The sequence below is a fragment of the Anomalospiza imberbis genome, chromosome 26 (genome assembly GCF_031753505.1).
Source record: "Anomalospiza imberbis isolate Cuckoo-Finch-1a 21T00152 chromosome 26, ASM3175350v1, whole genome shotgun sequence".
NCBI lineage: Eukaryota > Metazoa > Chordata > Aves > Passeriformes > Viduidae > Anomalospiza > Anomalospiza imberbis.
Window position 1 is genome coordinate 6,274,938 of NC_089706.1, and position 19,723 is coordinate 6,294,660.

The 19,723-nt window shown below is 50.1% G+C and overlaps 1 protein-coding gene across 1 annotated transcript in view; it reads right to left on the reverse strand.

Annotated features, from left to right (window-relative positions):
* Nucleotides 1-19,723, reverse strand: part of PKP1 (plakophilin 1) — a 46,915-nt gene that overhangs the window by 2,405 nt on the left and 24,787 nt on the right. Inside the window, exons 4-12 of the mRNA XM_068173614.1 lie at nucleotides 16,710-16,854; nucleotides 13,471-13,678; nucleotides 12,611-12,788; nucleotides 10,453-10,567; nucleotides 9,093-9,248; nucleotides 8,815-8,991; nucleotides 6,340-6,493; nucleotides 5,706-5,892; nucleotides 606-690 (exon numbers count right to left, since the gene is read on the reverse strand). Of these exons, the coding sequence (XP_068029715.1) occupies nucleotides 606-690; nucleotides 5,706-5,892; nucleotides 6,340-6,493; nucleotides 8,815-8,991; nucleotides 9,093-9,248; nucleotides 10,453-10,567; nucleotides 12,611-12,788; nucleotides 13,471-13,678; nucleotides 16,710-16,854 (1,405 nt within the window). The remainder of the gene's footprint in view (nucleotides 1-605; nucleotides 691-5,705; nucleotides 5,893-6,339; nucleotides 6,494-8,814; nucleotides 8,992-9,092; nucleotides 9,249-10,452; nucleotides 10,568-12,610; nucleotides 12,789-13,470; nucleotides 13,679-16,709; nucleotides 16,855-19,723) is intronic.

Below are 19,723 nucleotides of genomic sequence, written 5' to 3' on the forward strand. Positions count from 1 at the left end.
GAATTGGGAGCAGCTGGAGCTGGACGCTGGAGTTGGGAGCTGGGGGCTGGAGTTGGGAGCTGGAAGCTGGAGCTGGCTCAGTGCCAGTTTGGCTCCGCACTTTCCCAGCTTCTGTTGCAGGGAGTAAAGCTAATCCCAAATACTCCTCTTCTCTCGGTTTGAAAGCTTACCCTGACTGCAGGGGGATGTAACCACAGGGCAGGGCTATGGGCACAGAAGAAAATGGGAGGAAAGAGAGGAGGGACCCTGCCAGGCACCTGCTGGGACCCAATGGACTGCAGCGAAGGTAATCCCCTAACCGAGGGTGAAACACCCAGTGTGTCCAGCCCAGAGTGAGGGGCTGGGCTGGGGAGCACTCCAGCACCACCCCCAGGGAGGAAGGTGTCTGACCCAGCCATGTCACCATCTGCTTTGTCCCCAGAGTGAGTCCTAGCAGTGACCCCCTGCCACCTGCTCAGATCCCCGGCAGGTGCCCAAGTGCCCCAGGCTCCTCCTGGGCCCTGCCCCACTCGCTGCTGGATCAGGGCCTTTACCAGCTCCCCACTTCAGCAGGTAGACGACCCAGGGCTGTTGCTGACTCCCAGAAGCAGGAGTGTTGTCCTTACCTGCTTGAGCACACTCTGGAGCTCCCTGTTGGACCAAAGGTCTGTCAGGAGAAGTCGAGCAGCTTCAGCTGCTTTTGGACAGGAGCTGGGAAGATGAAAGCAACAGGAGGATTATGGCAGGCACAGAGTAGCACTGCTGCACCACAGACACTGCTGAGCACCGGGACAAACCCATCTCCAGCTGGGAGCCTGGCTAGCCACGAACAGGACTGTCAGTAACACCCTGTGCTCTCTCAGCAACGTTGTGTGACAACAACTGCCACCAGAGCAGGGCAAATGAAAGAGAGGGGAGGATCTGAGTGGGAGAATGAGCAAAAAACTGAGCTAAGTCTGAAACTTGAGAGAGAGAGAGAAGGGAAATAGTGCCAACCCTTTGCTGGAGTCTGCAGGGACAGCGTGGGTGGATCTCCTGGGAGGGGGCAGAGGAGCGGGCTTGGAGCTGCCTGGAGAGGACAAGGGATGGGAGCCTTTGCAATAACAACATCTGCAAGCAGCCCAGAGCCCTTACTCAGCACAAGGGAACAGATACCTGCTCACGTAACCGCTCGAAACCGTGAGTCATCGCAGGACCTTTTATAATTTTGGAACATTTTATACCCAGATGTCCCCTCCCTGCTGGCTCTCACTGCTGCTGCTGATCTCCTGGGCCTCCTTCTGCCTCTGGGAGACTCCTGCTCTGGGATCAGGGCAGCAGCCCCAGCCTGTCCCACCCAGGATGATGGAGAGGAACAGGACCAAGCTCAGGACTCTCCCTATCTGATACAGCTCCACAAAACCTTGTGCCATCAAAAAAGAGTCCTCAAAACATTCCTCAAAATAGTCCCCCAAAGCCTACAAGAAATGGGACCAATAGATATGAGGAACCTGGGACCTCGACTCCACACCTGGAGTGTGGGAGGACAGGGATGGAACCATGTCCAGTAAATTTTGAGGCATTTCTCTGACATACAAAGCAGCTGTTACCAAAGAAATGACCGAGTTTAACTTGGTCATAAACTTCAAAGGTGTTGTGCAGCTCCTACTGTTCTGTGGAGGACTGGAGGACAGCCAGAAATTCCTGGGCAATGCTTTGGGACAGAAAAAACAGGTTTTATTGCCAAATCTCTTCTGTAGTTATATGTACACTATGCTCTGTCACCAGAATGACAATGTTTTAAAACATTTTTTGCCTGAAATGTTGTCTATGGCTGAAAAGACATTAAATCCCTACAAACCCAAGGGTAGCTGTGATCAGACAGGCAGAGCACAAACTGAACTCTCTCTTTCAAGGATTTGTAGTTTCAAGTTTGTTTCTCTCTTCCTAAGCCAGAGCAATTTTCTCTTATTTTTGAAAAAAGTTACTTCTAATGATGCTAAATATCTACTTTTTGCCACTATGTCTCCAGAGAACACCTCAGAAGTTTTGTATTTTCAAGCCAAAATTACCAGCAGCAGTACCTGAGTAATTTATGAATTCAGGCAGAAGTAGTTCTGAACTCTTCATCTGAAGAACTGGCACTGACTCTTTCTTACAGCATTGACTGCTATAATTTAGGTATACAAAGCTCAATATGAGTTGGTGGAGCTGTGATGCCAACTTCAGTAGGTAAAGCAACATATCCAAAACAAAATAGCGTGAATATAGTAGTGGGTAACACAGAGCAGAATATCAAGAACAGCTGATTTGGGGGGAAAATCCCTTAATAACAAATTGCCTGAAAATCAAAGTTGATTTTAAGTACTGTCTGTCTTTTACAAATAGAATTATTCATGAAAAATTGTGGAAAGGCAATGAGGGAGATGTCCCCTGGTGGCAGTGGCAGGAGTCATCAAAAAAGCTACAGACTCAACAAAACATAAACAAGACACAATCAGAAGGAGATGGTGGGGAATGGGGAGAAACAGAATGGGGGCAAAAAAGACAATTATCTTGTCCATAGATATCAAATACTGGGGAGAAATAAACCTTCCTCAAAGGACAAATGTACAAAGAACTTTAGGTGTGTCACTGAGAATGCCAAGGAATTCCCAGAACAAGGATTTCTTCAGGATGTGAAGAGATTATAAAACTGATATCAAGGTGCAATATTTGGCACAAATGGGAAATTGGAAATGTGTAGATGAGAACTCTCTGGCACAGGGAATAATCAAGGGAAGATCTGAGTCTCTCAAAAGATTAATTTTGTTGAAATGCTGTGGTGCAATTGAGCTGCAAAATAAAACTGCAATAGCAAAAGTGTGACAAGTGAAGGAACAAAGAGAAACAGAAATAAATCCATGGTAAAGAGATGAACTGCAAATTAGATGCTCTAAAGCACAAGGAGAGATTTGGGAAAAGCTTTGAGCCAGTAGAATTAATGAGGAAAATTTAAATTTAATTAGTGAAATAATGTTGCTTGAAAATGAGCAGAGAAATGTTTTTCAGACAGCTGGAGAAGAAAAATGAAAAGGAAACCAAACACCCCAATAAATCAGGTCCATTGGTTTGATTTTCAGAAACACCACCAAAAATTGAAGGAAATATTCAATATTTTGGCAACTTGGTTTAAAAATAATGAAGAGTGAAGGAACCCCATTTGACCATGAACCCTGTGTCATAGACGAGAGCATCTGCAGGAAACACAGACAATTACTTAATTGGGATGCTCCAGGAAGAAGAAGAAACCACATCCATCAGATAAACTGCTGAACCCTTTCTGCCTTTCAGTCAGAACCCAGCTATGAGAAACATGAGGAGAAAGAAACATGAGAAGGGAGGAGAACACGGGAGAGGGCAAGATCCATAACTCACTGGCCTGGAACCTGGAGTCTCTTTCTAAGCTATGACTCTGAAGTTGTTTGAGCAGGTGGAGCTCCTGGTTTGCAGCTGGTAATGCAGTGAGAGCCCAGCTCAGAAACACAGGGCAGGATCTGTGGGTGGCAGGGGAGACACAGGGAGGGAGCACCCAGACACCAACCCCAGCCTGGGGGTCAGGGAACGTCCACGGGGACCTGAGGCAGATTAACAGAGAAAACTACAAAATCCTGACAGGGTGCAGGGTGCTGGAGTCTGCAGCGTCCCTGGGTCACTCCCTGAAGCGTGTCCCTAGGTCCTCCCTGGTGACTGGGGCACCCCTGAGCCCCCTGTCCCCCCTCTCTCTGCTGCCTGCGGTGCTGGGAATGAGGAGGTTGATGACGTGGGACTCACCACATTCAGAACCTCAGTGGGGACCTAGGGGCTTCAGCCAGTCCCCAGGAGAGGTGGAGATTTATTGATTTCCAATAGGGAGGGGGAGGCTCTTTCTGATGTAGGACTGGACAAATCCCACCCTTTATTTTTTTTGTTTATCTTCACAGGCAACACGTGACACTGGGAAAATTTCACCTTGGGACCCAGCAAAAGTTGGAAGTCTCTCCAATATCTGCTCTACTAGAACAGCCTGAAATAATACAGCTTGGACAAGTAAGATTAGTCCGGGATGGAAATCGTTCTCTTTTTCTTTTTCCGTAAGAATTGAATAGCATAAAAATCTCAGGGGACAAAAATGTATAACAGATACAAAGGAACAACTCAAGTTTTGGACATTGTAAGAAATGGGGAGGATTTTGTGATCCAGGCAGGACTGGAGACATCTCCAGAGTTTGGTAACTCCTCACAGTTCAGTGAGTCACCTCCAAGAAAGCTCATCCCCAGCAGCCAGGGCAATTAAAGTGTTCCCAGCACGGGTTGTGCAAGGCTGTGCTGGAGCAGCAAATTACTGAGCACTGGTTTGAGAGAGCCACAGTGGGACTTCAGCACGAGTAAATACCATTCAAAACAACGAGGGCTTAGGAGAGGGCTGGGTTTCATGGTAATTGGGCTCATTGGAGAGTGGAAGCAAGTAAAAGCAGCAAATAGAGCAGTGCTCCTTGGCCCAGGCCCAAACTAAACAGGCCCTGTGTAATGACAGAGAGTGTCTCTGCCATGGAACAAGAGGTGGATTGGAATAACTTTATCAAAGGATGATGAAGGCATGCAAATGGATTTTCACAACAGAAAACAATGGGTTACTTGTCTAAGGAATTTTAAAACAAAGACAGATGGCAGGAGAGATGAAAGCCTAGGAAGGAGAGAACATGGTCGAAGATAATGGAAGTTTAACACCAGTTTGACCAGAAATGAACACAGAACTTGGCAAGGTTTGACAGGCTTGTGCTGCAGGGAATATGGATAACAAACAAGACAGAATTCCTACCACCAAACCCCAAACCAAGTCCTAAAATAGAAAGCGGTAAAATATGATAAGATTGCTCAGCTGGTATAAAATACAGGAGTAGACCAGGGAGGTACTTAAAATAATTCCTGTCCATGTTCCTCCAGAGCTGCATCTTGAGGAAGATGATTCAACTAAAAGATGAACAGATTTGCACATAAAAGTTAAGCACAATCCTTGTGTACCGGCAGTGTTGAACCTCAGACCTGACCTTCATGACAAGGTTTGAGGGAAGCCCAGGAGCCAGGAAGTCACTGACATCCCCTCTTCTGAGGGCTGGAATTTTTCATAGAGCAGAGAACCCCAGAATGGTTTGAGTTGGAAGGGACCTTAAAGATCATCCAGTCCCACCCCCTGCCATGGCAGGACACCTTCCACTAGCCCAGGTTGCTCCAAGCCCCATCTAACCTGGCTTTGGACACTTCCAGGGATGGAGCAGCCACAGCTTCCCTGGACAACCTGTGTCAGGGCCTCCCCACTGTCATGGGGAAGAATTTATTCCTAATACCCAGTATAAATGTCTCCTCTTTTAGTTTGAAACCACTCCCGCTTGTCCTGTCACTATCTGCTTGTGTAAAAAGTCACTTCTCCTCTTTTTCATAAGCTCTGTAAGTACTATTTTTAAAAGACTTTTAAGATGTTGGTGCTTCATTTATTTTTAGAATTTCCTAAAATTCAACCAGAAAGTTTCCAGAGGCCCCTTTGCAAATCCACCATGGGTGGCTCCTGCCTGTTTCCAAGAAAACAGTACTGAGGACTTCTGCTCACCAACATACCCAGTTCCTTTATTAGGAAGGAATAATGCTCTACTCTGGCTCCGAAGGGTGCTGGGAAGGCTCTGGGGTCAGTCTGGCTCTGTCCCTGCCCCTGCCTTGTGCCCCACACTCACCCGTTCCGGCACAGGCTCACTACATTATTTAGCAAGTTGCTGGACAGGTAAGACTTTCCCAAGTGGGGGTTGGACATGATGAGGTTCCTCAGAGTGTAACAAGCTGATGTCATGATCTCCCCATAGCTGCTGGTGTTTCCAGACTGGAACGACAGGAGACGGGACACATCTGGGAGCACCTGGTGAGCTAAAGAGGTGGAGGAATGTTCCAATCAACAATTAAACACAATCTGGCACAAGTGAATGATGCTATTTGTGTTAACACCAAGCAGAGTTATCTCTGCAGGGAGGCACTGGAAGTGTTGGACAGCAATGGCATCATCGTCATCAGTGGATTTTCCCAAGACAAAACAAGGGCTGCAGCCCTTTGGAAAGGCAGTGTTGTTGGCCACGGACACTGAAGTCCAACTCAGTTCCCAAAACACTGTCACCCTCGTGGTCCTGCAGGTTTGTCACTGTCCGTAAAGCACAGCACATGTCCCGCAGCACTGGTGACTGTCCCTGGGGCCAGAGGAAATGACACTGCTCTGCCCAGTTCGGGAGCATGGCTAAATGTCATTATGGGGCTTACAAAGCGAGTTGGGCAGATCCCGCAGAGCTGAAAGCTGGGATCCAGCACGGGGGAAGGACTTACCCATGGTTTTGTGGAGCACAGGATGCCTGGACATGTTGCTCAGCAGAGAGGCCCCGGAGCGGACGACCTCGGAGCTGTTGGACTGGAGCAGCCGAGCGATGCGGGGCAGCCCCTTCTCCTTCAGCCCAATCAACTGGCTCATGGCATTGGACATCTGAGGGACAACAGAGGTGTCCATGACTTACAGTGCCAGGGGGAAACAGCTGGGATGATGGTCAGGGCTGGAGGAATGCGACTGTACCATAAAATGAGCACTGTACAATCCTTTCTTCTGCTGCCATAACCCCACTTACTCTCTCAGTTTTACCTCTCTTCCCCACAGTTATGGGAGCCTAGAGAAAAGGAGGCTCTGGGGGGACCTTCTGGCTCTCCTCAACTCCCTGACAGGAGGGTGCAGTCAGCAGGGAGTTGGGCTCTGCTCCCACAGAACAAGGGGAAATGATCTCAAGCTGCCCCAGGGGAGGTTTAGATTGGATACTGGGGAAAATTCTTCACCAAAGCAGTTGTCAAGCAGTGGCCCAGCTGTCCAGGGCAGTGGTGGAGTCACCATCCCTGGGAACGTTCAAAAAGTACATGCATGGGGCACGTGGGGACATGGGTTAGTGGTGAACATGGGTGAACAGCTGGACTTCATGGTATTAGAGAGCTTTTCCAAGCTTAATGATTCCATTATTCTGGGACATTTGAAAAATCAGCCTCTCAGGTGCTGTGATGCAGCTGGTTCTGCTGTTTTCTGGAGCCCCAGTGGAGCAGTTGATCACTTAACTGACATTCCAAAGACTGGAGAACTTTTGCTTTCATATCCATGTTGCCCTTGCCCTTCACAGCCCCCTGGCAGCTCCCTGCCCTGGCCCTTCACAGCTCCCTGCCATGCCACAGTGGGCTGGTGGGGAGCAGGAAAAGATAATGGATGCCTTTAAAAAACAGTCTGAGGACCAAAAATACTCATCTTAGATGTGATCTTGTGCTTGTAAATGTCGAAGATTTCAAGATGCAGCCAGGGCAGATGAGCTCAAGCACATCTCCTGAGTGAACTGCCCTTATTGACAGAGCTTAAACTGAACTTCTCAGCTGCCCCACCAGAAAGGCTGCTGGAGACACTTGTCCATCAACAGTGAGATGGGAATGGAGAGAAGGGTCTGGAAAACATGTGCCCCATTCCACATTCACACCAGCAGGACTGGGGTGTGTACAGCACAGTTGAAGGATATTCAGAGCCATCCTCCATGAGCTAAAGGATCACAGCAAGCTCCGTAAGCTCATCCCCAGATTCACTTTCCATCAAATGACAGCTCCAGCTCCAGCTCTGAGCTGGAATGAGACCCTTGAGGGGAAGAGCCACTTCTGCACATCCAGACAAATTTCAGACATTCCATTCCAGGAGGCTGAATTAAGTTGCTCCAGCACTGTCAGAGCTGGGTTTGGTTGTTTGTCCCTTGTGCAATGTTGATTGCTGAAATTTTCTTTTCCCTGGAGCACAGAACTCCAGCCCCATTTCCTTGGCCAGCTCTACTCATATGTGACAGCCTCCCTCCACCTTCTGGTTCGTGGCAATGCTTAGTTAAATTGCCAAAAGTCAAGGTTCCCAATTATTTAGCATGGAAATCGCTGTGACAAAAGGAGATCAGAGCTGACAGGTTAATGCCATCCCAGCAGGGAAGGCTCCAAGTGAGTCACCCGTGTCTCTGGGTGGGACACTCCCCACACGTGACACGCCTCTCCTACCTATGGAATCATTATCTCTTTATCTCCCCATCCATCTTATTTAAATTGGGATTGATGGAGTTGGGCACAAACAGACAAGTCAAGGGCTGTCCCAGGGGAGGCAGCCTGCGAGGACGTGCCCAGGGCAGTGACGTGGGCCCGCGGAGCCGTGGTTGTGACGCGTCCCTCACGGTGCCACAGCATCACCCAGCCCCTGGCACCGCCACGCTGCCGTGCCCACGGGTCAGGACATCTGTCACAGCTATTTTACAGGTAGCTCTGAGGTGTGGACAAGCCACAATCCACAGCACAACCCACCCTGTCATTAGAGCCACCTCCCCTTGGAGCGCACGCACGGGCGGTGGCTCAGAGCCCTCCTCCCATCTCTCATCACATCTGGCTACGGGTGCACATCTGGGCTCACCCTCACTGCTGCCCTGGGTAAGGGTGCCAATACCAGCAGCTGCTGGCAGTGCGACCAACAGATTGGGGAAACTTGGAAACCCAGTGTATGGGTCTGGGATAGATCCTTGGGATGCTGGTTGTAGCTCACCATGAGACCCTGAGTTTGGAGTTAGTATCCCACTGGATCAAACACTATGGAAAGACTAGCTGTGGTGCTCTGAGGTTTAAGGAGGACATTTTCCTTTTTCATGGCTGAGAAGTGATGATGATCAGTGACCTTAGAGGTCTTCCCAACCTTACTGACTGATTCCATGGAAGTGCTGACACATTTGAGTGTACACATGTGGAGGAGAGGGAAGCTCTTACCAGCCCTCGGCTCGCAGTGAGGTTCTGCAGAGCTCCAGCACAAGCTTCCAGGGTGGCATCCTTCTTGCTCTGATCCATCAGGGACAGGTAGGTGCGGATGGCATCTGAATGGTAGAGCCAGCTGGGGCCTTTGGGTTTGAAATCCTCCTCGGGAAGGGGAACCCCATACTCATCATTCTGCAAAGACATGAGAAACGGAGTTCAGATCCTGCTCTTCCTTTGCAGCCCCTGCCTGGGGCTGAACATCACATTCCCAATCCCTCTGTGGCACATCATACCTCCATTTTCCCACTCCTGCTGTTGAAGCAGCCTGTGAGAGTTTTGTCCATGTAAACGCTCCGGGCCATGTGGTTGAGCTGGGTGTATTTGTTGGGAACTTCAGCATCCAGGCGGTAGGAGAGGTTGTGCAGGATGCAGATGCAGTTCTCCACAGACTGTATCACCCCCAGAAGACAAATGCAAACATCACATTAGGCAGAAAACTATGGAGCAGCACCAGAGAGGACATGGACTGGGCCATAATCTGCTTTTTAGCACCACAGATGCTCTTTAGCCTGGTTCAGGGAGCAAGGGATGGGAGGGAAGGAGCTGGAATCCTGGAATAGATGTGAAGAGCTGGAATAGATGTGAAGGAAGGATCTCAGTGAGCTGCTGGCCCAGAAAACCTTGGGAGGTCTTACTTGCCACAGACAGGTTGCCAAACAGGAAAATAGAGTGTGAGAGTGGTTGGATCCAACCATGAAATTCCAAATCTTGAAATGCCCTTCTCGCCAGGAGTAACTTCCAATGACTCTCTCTGAGTCACAGCTACAGATCAGGTGCCACTTTTTACCAAGAACAGGCTTTAAGCCTCCTTTCTCTGGATGCTGGAGTGCCCAATGGGAAGAGCAAGGGAGAATTTTGGCTGGATACCCACAACCAACACCAGAACCTGTGGTTACATTTCCAAAGAGCTGTGTTTTGTGTGTGCTGCTGGACAGGGGCTTCCTGCAAAAGCCATTCCCAAAAGAGGGTTTGCTCAATCCAGAGAGAATTCAAAATAACTTTGGTAACTTTGAGGGTTACATCCGAAAGGTGTCTACAAACACTTTTTTGTCCAAGGCAAGTGCTGCTCACACAAAGCCATCAGTCACAGTCAGGGGACTGGCAGAGAGATGCCAGCTCCTGGCTTCCTGCTGAACATGGTGCCAAGCTGGGGATTATACACTTGAGTCCTGCTGGATGGCAAGATGTGGGGGGTAAAGAGCAAGAGATGGAGATTAGCATGCTGGGAAGGGGAAGGGGAAGGGGAAGGGGAAGGGGAAGGGAAGGGAAGGGAAGGGAAGGGAAGGGAAGGGAAGGGAAGGGAAGGGAAGGGAAGGGAAGGGAAGGGAAGGGAAGTATTCTGGGGACTCAGGAGCCAAAGTATTTTACTGTTCCTCTGTGCTTGTTAAAATAAAATTTTAAAGCTCAGCTCTACTTCAGGCCCAGAGGCACAAGGACTTACAACCCTCCAACAGATCCCACTGGGACTTGGAAGGACAAGAGCAGTCAGAGAGTCCAGCCACCTCTTGTGTTTGTTAGAAAGGGATTTTGAGGCATTCCCAAGGCTGCAATTGTTAACTGTGGGGCTGGACAGCCCAGGGCAGCAGCTGGTACCTTGTCATCGGGGCGGCTGGAGGCCACGCAGTTCTGGGTGTAAGTCATGACAGAGTCGATCAGGCCAGGGTAATTCCTCATGGTCTGGCGCCCCATGTCTGCAGAGCTCAGGTTCCTGAGGAAGCCATCGAGGAACACCACAGGGAACAAGGAGGAGAGAGGGTGAGTTGGCCCCTGTTCTGGCTATGGTTCTCACTGAATTTGGGGATTTTTTGGCAGCCTCAGCAAGGCTGAAGAACTGCTCCTGTTCTGAAGGCCTTTGGTGGGACTGCAGCAGTGCACAGCTCTCTTGTTGCTCTTTAGGACTGATTTCACCTGGAACATGTCCTGCAAGGAGCTCTGCACAGAAGACACCCTCCTAGGGACAGTCACTAGCAGGAGGTTGCCTCAGAGGCTCTGCATGTGCCTCTACACAAACACTGTGTCCTGAGAGGAGTTTCCAAAGGGAAGACTGGCTAAAGACCATCTGGGGTCGTTGTGATCATCAGGAAGGTGCACAGGGTTGTAAGCACAGACCTACCCAGGGCCAGCAGCAATGTCTGTGTGGGAAAGGGGCTGGAGATGTTGGAGAGCAGCAATGGCTCTTGCCAGAGGGACTGACCCATCTGTGAGGTCGAAATGGGTTCCTGGACACTGGCAGCTGTTGGGACAGGGGAGTTTTTCCAGTAACAGGATATGGATTTTGTTGTTTTGCTCTGATTTTTTTTTCTTCCCTATTTTATTGCTTTATAGCTTGCAAATGAAAAACAAAGAGAGGTTGGCAGTGGTTGTGAGATATTCACTGCAGGCGTTCCAGAACTGGATCTGATGTTCACTGTGATTTGCAGCCTCCTCATTAACATGGATTCATCTGCAATCCAGAAATGCTTGAGCAGCAATGGCTCAGGCCCAGGGCAAACCCAGGGCTGTTCTCATCCCTGTGTTCTGATGTGGCAGGGCAGTGACTCAGAGTAGTCCTGGCACAGCCCTTGGAGCAGGGGCTCTGGATCCAACTCTCAACTTCCCTCACTCTCCCTGCTCCCCAGTTCTGCTCCCTCAGGCCTCTGGAGCTCTCCCTGCTGACCTGCAGCTGCCAGTCTTCCTTGAGATGTTGGGCACTGCTGCCACAGGCTGGGATCAGTCTCAGGAGGCAGAGCCTACCTCCAGTTAAACTCCACAGAGTTTTTACAGGTGGTTGCCATTGTCTTTCCCTAATTTTAATGGGATATTTAGGTAGGTTGGGATGGCCTTAGAGCAGCTCATACCCACCGTACCCCACACATCCCGAGCCGCAGCTGCTCGGGGAGCTGCCTTCCAGGACAGGCAAGGAGGGAGCAGCACTCTCTATCTCCCAGACATGGTTCCCAGCCACAAAAGCTGATGGTATCAGGTCTCCAGAGGCCCTGCCATGATCAGCCTCTCGTTTCATAAGCAGCTCCTGCTCCTGCGAGCTGCATGTCTGGGAAGGGCGCGGCCGGCGCTGCCTCCCTCGGGGAGAGCTTCCCTTGATGAAAGCACCTCATTATACAGGGCAGGTTTTTTGCCCCACTTGTTCCCATTGAGACAAGGAGCTCATACCCAAGTGGAGGAGGAAGGGAGGAGAAACAGCAAGTCAGGGCGAAGATCCTCTACAAAAGGACTCTGGTTTCCCGTGCACAAAATAAACTAATCTGGGCTCAGTCTGCACCTCCTGTTTTGTAGCTGAGTCTCCAGATGAAATGAGCCAGGAAAAGTCCAGGACAATGGGACTGTTCTGTACTAAAACAGTTATCAAAAGAAGTATGAAAATGCTTGTTTTCCCCACATAGAGAATTTGTCACCTAAACCCTAAATCAGTTTGTTTTCTCTGGAAGCCTCAAAACTCTAAAGGCAAAATCTGTCCAGTTTCCTGTTCTGAGTTAAACACTGATGGGTTTCATTAGTGCACAAAACAGCTTCCATTTCTTTTGAAAAGAGACTTTGCAAGAACAAAACTATTAAAATAAAAAGCTACTAGAAAAGTATTTCACATGTAATTTTTTTTCTGCACCTTCTCTTAGTCAAGAAAACTTTCTCAAGAAGAATTTTTCATTAACATAGTTGTAATGAGCATGAATTCAGCTCATTGTAAGGGGATTTAGATGGCTTCAGCTTTTGCCCACAGACACAGGCTACAGTCAGTCCCTGCCTGGTGACTCACCTCAAACACCCTGTGGCATTGAAGAACACTTCTGGGTCAATAATTTCTCGTGTCCTGTTGCAGCTGCCATCAGACCAGCCCGAGAAAGGGATGATAACACAGTCTGTCAGCACAGGCAGAGCCTCCTGTATCAACTCTTCTTTTAGTTCATCAGTGGAGGAGAGGTTCCAGAGCAGTCCTAGGAAGGAGTGGGACACAAGCTCAAGCACAAGGTCATGTGCATTAGGAACCTTGTTTAGGTCAGGGTGATTCCAGCACCAAAATCCTTCTTCCCTTCACCACTCTGAGCTGAGGGTGCAGAGGCTGCCTGAAACCTCAGTCCCTGTCCACCCCTATGGGAGACAGGCAGGATGGGTCCACATGGAAATGGGCATTTAAGCACCCTTCCTCCTCCTAGAATTGCTGTTTATTGCTATTAGGTTGCAGGGGGCAGCATCTCTCCAGGAATCTCGGAAAGGCTTGCACACAAAACTTGGGACACATCTGAGGGTGACCTGCACCAAAAATCTCCCATCAACTCCTCAGGCAAAGGTGAGGCATCAAGGAGAGAACCCAGCCAACTGTATCGGGGTTGGCAGCTCCCTTGGCCATCCCTGGGAACAGCACAGGGGCCAGGGTGCAGGGAGGCGTGGGAATGGCAGGGTGACCATAACTGGGAGGGGACCTGGGGCAGGTGCTTCCCCAACGGGCACTTAGGAAGTGAGGAATCCTTATGGAACATGGAAAGACCAGGGCCTCCTCGGCTTTCTGATTTAGGTCACCCTTTGGTCCAAGAGAAAACCTCCTGTCTGTGCTAAGGTAGCACCAGGGCTACAGACCTCAGGCAAGGGGAACCTCAGAGCTGAGCAGACTCTGGGTACCTGTGAGCTGTTTCTGAATTTCAGTGTTCCCTGTCCTGCGGAGGAGGCTCACACACTCCCTGATCCCGTTCTGCCGCCGGGTTTCGATTTTGTTGGTGGGGTTCTTGAACACCAGGTTCCGGAGGGCTCCGGCTGCCGCCCGCTGCACATTCTGGTTCTGGCTGCGGAGCAGCTCCACGAGCTTGGCAATGCCCCCCAGCCGATAGACCTGGACAGGAGAGACACGGGACAGAACACGGGACATGAGCACGGAGCACCAGGAGAGACACGGGACAGACACGGGACATGAGCATGGAGCATGGGAAGAGACACGGGACAGACACGGGACATGAGCATGGAGCACCAGGAGAGACATGGGACAGACACAGGACATGAGCATGGAGCACCAGGAGAGACACAGGACAGACACGGGACATGAGCATGGAGCATGGGAAGAGACACGGGACAGACACGGGACATGAGCATGGAGCAGCAGGAGAGACATGGGACAGACACGGGACATGAGCATGGAGCATGGGGAGAGACACGGGACAGACACGGGACATGAGCATGGAGCACCAGGAGAGACATGGGACAGACACGGGACATGAGCATGGAGCATGGGGAGAGACACGGGACAGACACGGGACATGAGCATGGAGCATGGGAAGAGACACGGGACAGACACGGGACATGAGCATGGAGCACCAGGAGAGACATGGGACAGACACAGGACATGAGCATGGAGCACCAGGAGAGACATGGGACAGACACGGGACATGAGCATGGAGCATGGGGAGAGACACGGGACAGACACGGGACATGAGCATGGAGCATGGGGAGAGACACGGGACAGACACGGGACATGAGCATGGAGCACCAGGAGAGACACGGGACAGACACGGGACATGAGCATGGAGCACCAGGAGAGACATGGGACAGACACGGGACATGAGCATGGAGCATGGGGAGAGACATGGGACAGACACGGGACATGAGCATGGAGCAGCAGGAGAGACACGGGACAGACACGGGACATGAGCATGGAGCATGGGGAGAGACACGGGACAGACACGGGACATGAGCATGGAGCACCAGGAGAGACATGGGACAGACACAGGACATGAGCATGGAGCACCAGGAGAGACACGGGACAGACATGGGACATGAGCATGGAGCATGGGAAGAGACACGGGACAGACACGGGACATGAGCATGGAGCACCAGGAGAGACACAGGACAGACACGGGACATGAGCATGGAGCACCAGGAGAGACATGGGACAGACACGGGACATGAGCATGGAGCACCAGGAGAGACATGGGACAGACACGGGACATGAGCATGGAGCACCAGGAGAGACATGGGACAGACACGGGACATGAGCATGGAGCACCAGGAGAGACACGGGACCGACAGCTGCCAAAAGCATGGCACCGGGACAGACATGGGCCATCAGCACAGAGCACGGGACACTGCTGGGACAGGGACCCCCAGAACTGCCCCAGCAGTGCCAGGGTTTGGACAGCCCATCCTGGGGGAGCTGGAGAAGCAGAGCTGCCAGAGAACGAGGGCCAGAGATGATAAGTCTGGTTCAGGCTGTGGGTCATGAGCACAGAGCTCCTGGACTGGAGGTTGGAGCCAAAAGCTTCAACTACAGGAGTGGCTGTCTGTGAGTAATGGCCATGGACAGAGTCCTTCACCGATGGAAATGTGCTCCTGCAAACTTTCACCCACCTCCACAGTCTGCACCGAGTGGAAATGCTGCCTTGTCTATGTGCAGAGGCCATTTATAGCCATCTAATGACATGCTGTGGTCATTTATCTGCATCCTGAGATCACAGGCTGAGCTGAGAGGGATGGTCATGGCCAGTGTCACCACCCTCGAGGTCAGCCACAGGCAGCGGAGGGAGCCCAGACCTGCAGGACGCCACACACAGCACACGGAGCTTTGAAGGCGAATCCCTGCAGCTGAGCTCTCCAAATGCTGAGCGTTCCCGCTCTGGGATGTGCTCTGCCGTGATCCCGCCCGGAGCCCTCCTGCCACAAACACCCCCTCGGCTGAGGGTTGCTGACAATGGACAATGAATGAGCACCTTTTGGGAGGGAAGGAAAACAAGCGTGTGCTGGCATGAGTCACCAACCTGCTCTGGCACATCTTCCTGGGAAGGATGGGACGGCCCAGTGCTCAGAGAGGGTTTGCAACGGTAACAAAGGGTGAGGCCACCCCACAATCGGCCACCAGAACGGGGGCTGGGCACCTGCACTCATCCAGGCACAGCCAGGGCACAGGGGCACAGCCCCACACCGGGCCAGCGCTTCCAGCTCCGCTGCTGTGCCAGGACAGGGAAAGCCACTTCTAAAGGGTTGGCATCTCAGTAAATCCAGGGTGGGGATAAACTTTGGTGACATCCTTGCCACAGCAGATTCATCCTTCAGTCTGCCTCCTTTGCTGCATATTGGCAAAGGAAATGATGAGTAAGAGCATCAGAAAAATAACCTCTGCTATAAGAAGAGCTTCTCTGTGGTCAGGCATCACAGAATCACAAAGGGGTTTGGGTGGGAAAGGACCTTAAAACTCATCTTGTCCCACACCCTGCCATGTCCAGGGACACCTTCCACTATCCCAGGGTGTTCCAAGCGCTGCCCAACCTGGCCTTGGGCACTTCCAGGATGGGGCAGCCACCACTATGGATGTGCGAAATTATCTTTGTACATGATCACTAATTAGCCCACTGGCTCAGGTGGCTGAAATAGTCTGGAAAAGGGCTGTGAAAAAGGCTGGCAAAGGGCTGCAGGGTCACTGACCAATGCCCAGCAGAGGTCACAGTGGGATTTAAAGCAGCTTTATCCAGCTCTGACACTGCAGTACTAAGATAGTGAAAGACTGATGCAGAAGTGGGTGCAAGATTGATGTGGAAGTGGGTGCAGTTGCCCCCAGGAGAGGACACTGGATGGCAGCTTCCACACTGTCAAACCCCATCACCCTGTGCCACAGCAGCTCGTGGTGGCAACAGGATCAGACTCCTCTGCTACCCAGAAACTATTCCAGGCATTAAATCCTGACCAACTGCTGTTGTGAGAAAGTGGCAATTAATGGCTGAAAAATCTATTTAATTGATACCTGAGCCTGACTAAAGAGGTATAAAGCACCCTCATGAAAACCAAGGGAACCTATGGATCCTTGGCACTCAGGAAAACCAGTCCCATCCCTCTCTTGTGCCATCAGCTCCAGTGTGGCACTGGAGGAGTCTGCTCACCTCTTGCTTGGCAGACTCATCCTGGAAGCAGGTGTGCTGCAGGTAGTAAGCCCCCATGGCCTGGTACTTGTCATCAGAGGAGCACAGGAGCTGGATGGCCTTCTGGATGGTCATGGTGCCAGCATCAATCTCGTCACCACAGATCCTGTGTCAAAGAGAAATCCAGAACTGGGTGAGTGCTCAGCCAAGACAGCTATGTCAGCACTGGGAGTTATTGGGAAGGAATCAATGATAAAATATTATCACAATTCGACACAGACCACACAGTGCACTTCTAGAGGATTTCTCTGTCTCAAAAAAAGAGATGGTAAAAGATGGAAAAGACACAGTGAAGAGCACTAAGGGTAATAAATTCTAGATCCAGTCTATCCACAAGCAAAGGAGACAGAAAATGAAAGCTGGGTTGAGGTGGTGGATTGTCTGATCATGCCCAAAGTGGAAGTTTAATGAACAGAGACCCAGTTTGCTGTTCCCCAAATAAAGGAGTGAGTGGACAGGAGTGAAACCATCCACCAGGTCATGAGGACAAGGTAACACAGGCAGGTGGTTTTCCCACAGCATGGGATTCTTTAATGTGAGAGGTGGTAGAAGCAGAAATGTGAGAGCAGTTGATGGTCTTGGGAAGCTCAAGCAGATCCCTCAGGAAAAGGCCTGTCTGGAGTGATAGGATGGACAAATAGGCAGTTTATGAAATGCTAATAATAGCTCTGAGACATCCTACTCCCAGGGGATGTTCACACTGGCTGTCTCCAAGCTCTTATAAAAGCTGACCACTGTCATCGTCCCTGTTAGAGGTAAAGAATGTGCCTGCAACTCAAGAGGAAGGATATTAATTCCTCTGGCTTGGGGCAGGACTGGAACCTCAGGAGAAATACAAACATCTGAAGGTTCTACCACTTGTTAAGAAATGTGCAGGTCCTGCTCTTTTTGGCTTGTTCTTATTCAGTACAACTCTGATAACCACATTAAATTAGAAAAGGGTCCAAACTTTCAGGGGGGGTCTGAACTGCAAAGCTTGTCTGTGCTTCCAGTTATAGAAATTAATGTAATTGAAGGCTCCTGTCTCCTCTCAGCACCCTTGCAGCTGAATCCTGCAGAGGCTGCATGGGGATCTCAGCTCATGGCAGTGGTGGCTGCATTAATTGCAAAGTCCAGGACTGAGGAGAGTCAACCCCAAACTCCTGTTAGGTTTTACTGTCAGCAGTGATGGGATACAAACGAGAAAGGCTTTATTAGCAGTGGATGCAATCCAAAAGTGTGAGGGCTTTCCCAGGCCAGTGAAGTCGTGGCTGATGATGCTCCCTGGGACTGATGGGGAGTTTTACCTGGAGCTCAGGAAATCAGTCCCTGGCTGAACCACATTTATTTATACACATTTTTGCTACATGTCATACCAGGAGTGACTCTGTAGAGGGGCTGCTTATCTTCAGACAATGCCACAGACCAACAGAAGAGTGATTTAAAATAAGTTACTTAAATGAACCCATTACATTTCAAGTGTTAAATTTCACCACAAGACAGTAGCACTTCCAGGCATGGGATGGACAGAGTTGCTTTGACTGCGCCAAAGAAATATAAAGAATAAAGGTCTGGAAAAGACACGTGGTCACCACCAGCAGCACTTCCAGCGAGATAAAACATTTATCCTTATGAATCCAAGGGTTCCCCTCCACAGAGCACAGAGCAGGGAATAATATGCATAATTCTACAGGAAATTTCACACAAAAGGCAGCATGAGGGACTCTGGTCTCCACTGCCCTCACTGGCATAAAGTTACACTGAGCCTGCCTCACTCAATCAAGCACCTGTGGAGTCAGTGGAAAGAAATCAGTGGTTCCAAAAACCACCTTGCCTTTCTGTCTTGGACATTTTTCCTAGGAAAGGAAGCCCTGCCCTCTGGAGACACCTCTGCCTCTCTTGGTATGCAGGAATGAAAGACAGCAGTCTGGGGTTGGACCTTAAGCATTCCATGTCTAAAGGTGGGTAAACCTCATTCCACTTTTATTTCTACACTGCAATAAAACATAACTTCCTCATAAGACTTTTCATCAGTTTTAACTTCTATCAAAACCTGGCACCAAGGAACTTCCATTAAACTTGCAACATAGAGACACAAAACTGGTAAGACTAAGAAAACTAGAAATTATGGAGCCCCAGAAACCCTTGGGTTGGATCCAGGATGTGATTTTTTCTCAGTTTTTTTTTCATGCTCCTGAGATGACTGAGCTGAAACTCCCCTGCACCAGGGAGGGCTTCTCCTTTGGGAATTGGGACCTGGACTGGAGGTATGGGAAGTTTCATTGTTTAATATTGTTTAGGTTTTCTTGTTTAATAAACAGTTTTTTCCACTTTTCTCCAAGGAAGTATTTTTTCCCGAACCGGTTGCAGGGAGGGGCCAATTGAATCTGCCTTCTAGAGGAACCCCTCTGGGGGTTCTCTCCCAAATTTGCCCTGAACCAGGACAGAGGCAGATTGGTAAAAATACCAGGTCAGTGGCCATGTAAGCATAGTGATCTATTTTGCTTTATAATTATTGAATCAAATGCACTTTTTCTGAGACAGAAGGATGTCCACTTGGTCCAGCTGCTCAAGGAAGGCAATTTTATTCACATCCACTCTGCAGAGGGACAAACCCTCCTTCAGCTGGGAAAAACTGGGGATGCAGGTGCAGTTCTGTGGGAGAAGATGGGAAAGGTTCTCTTTTCCGTGCTGTCTCCTCAGCAGAAATTCACAGCAGGACAGCAGTCAGGCTCGGTCACACTGCCCAGGAAGCAGCAGAGATTTCTCCTACCTGAGAATAAAATCACCCTGGCAAAGTCCAGCAAAGGAGAGATTGTTCCTCAGGCAGTCAGGGATATTCCCAACCAGATCTACACTGTGGGAACAACAACATGCTTCAAGACAAACTCTTGGACTGAGCCATCTCCAGCCTGGGCAATGTGACTGGTAGGAAGAGCTCCAAAGGTTGTTCTTCCACAAGAAAGAAGCAGACTAGGAAGAGACCTCAGCTAGAA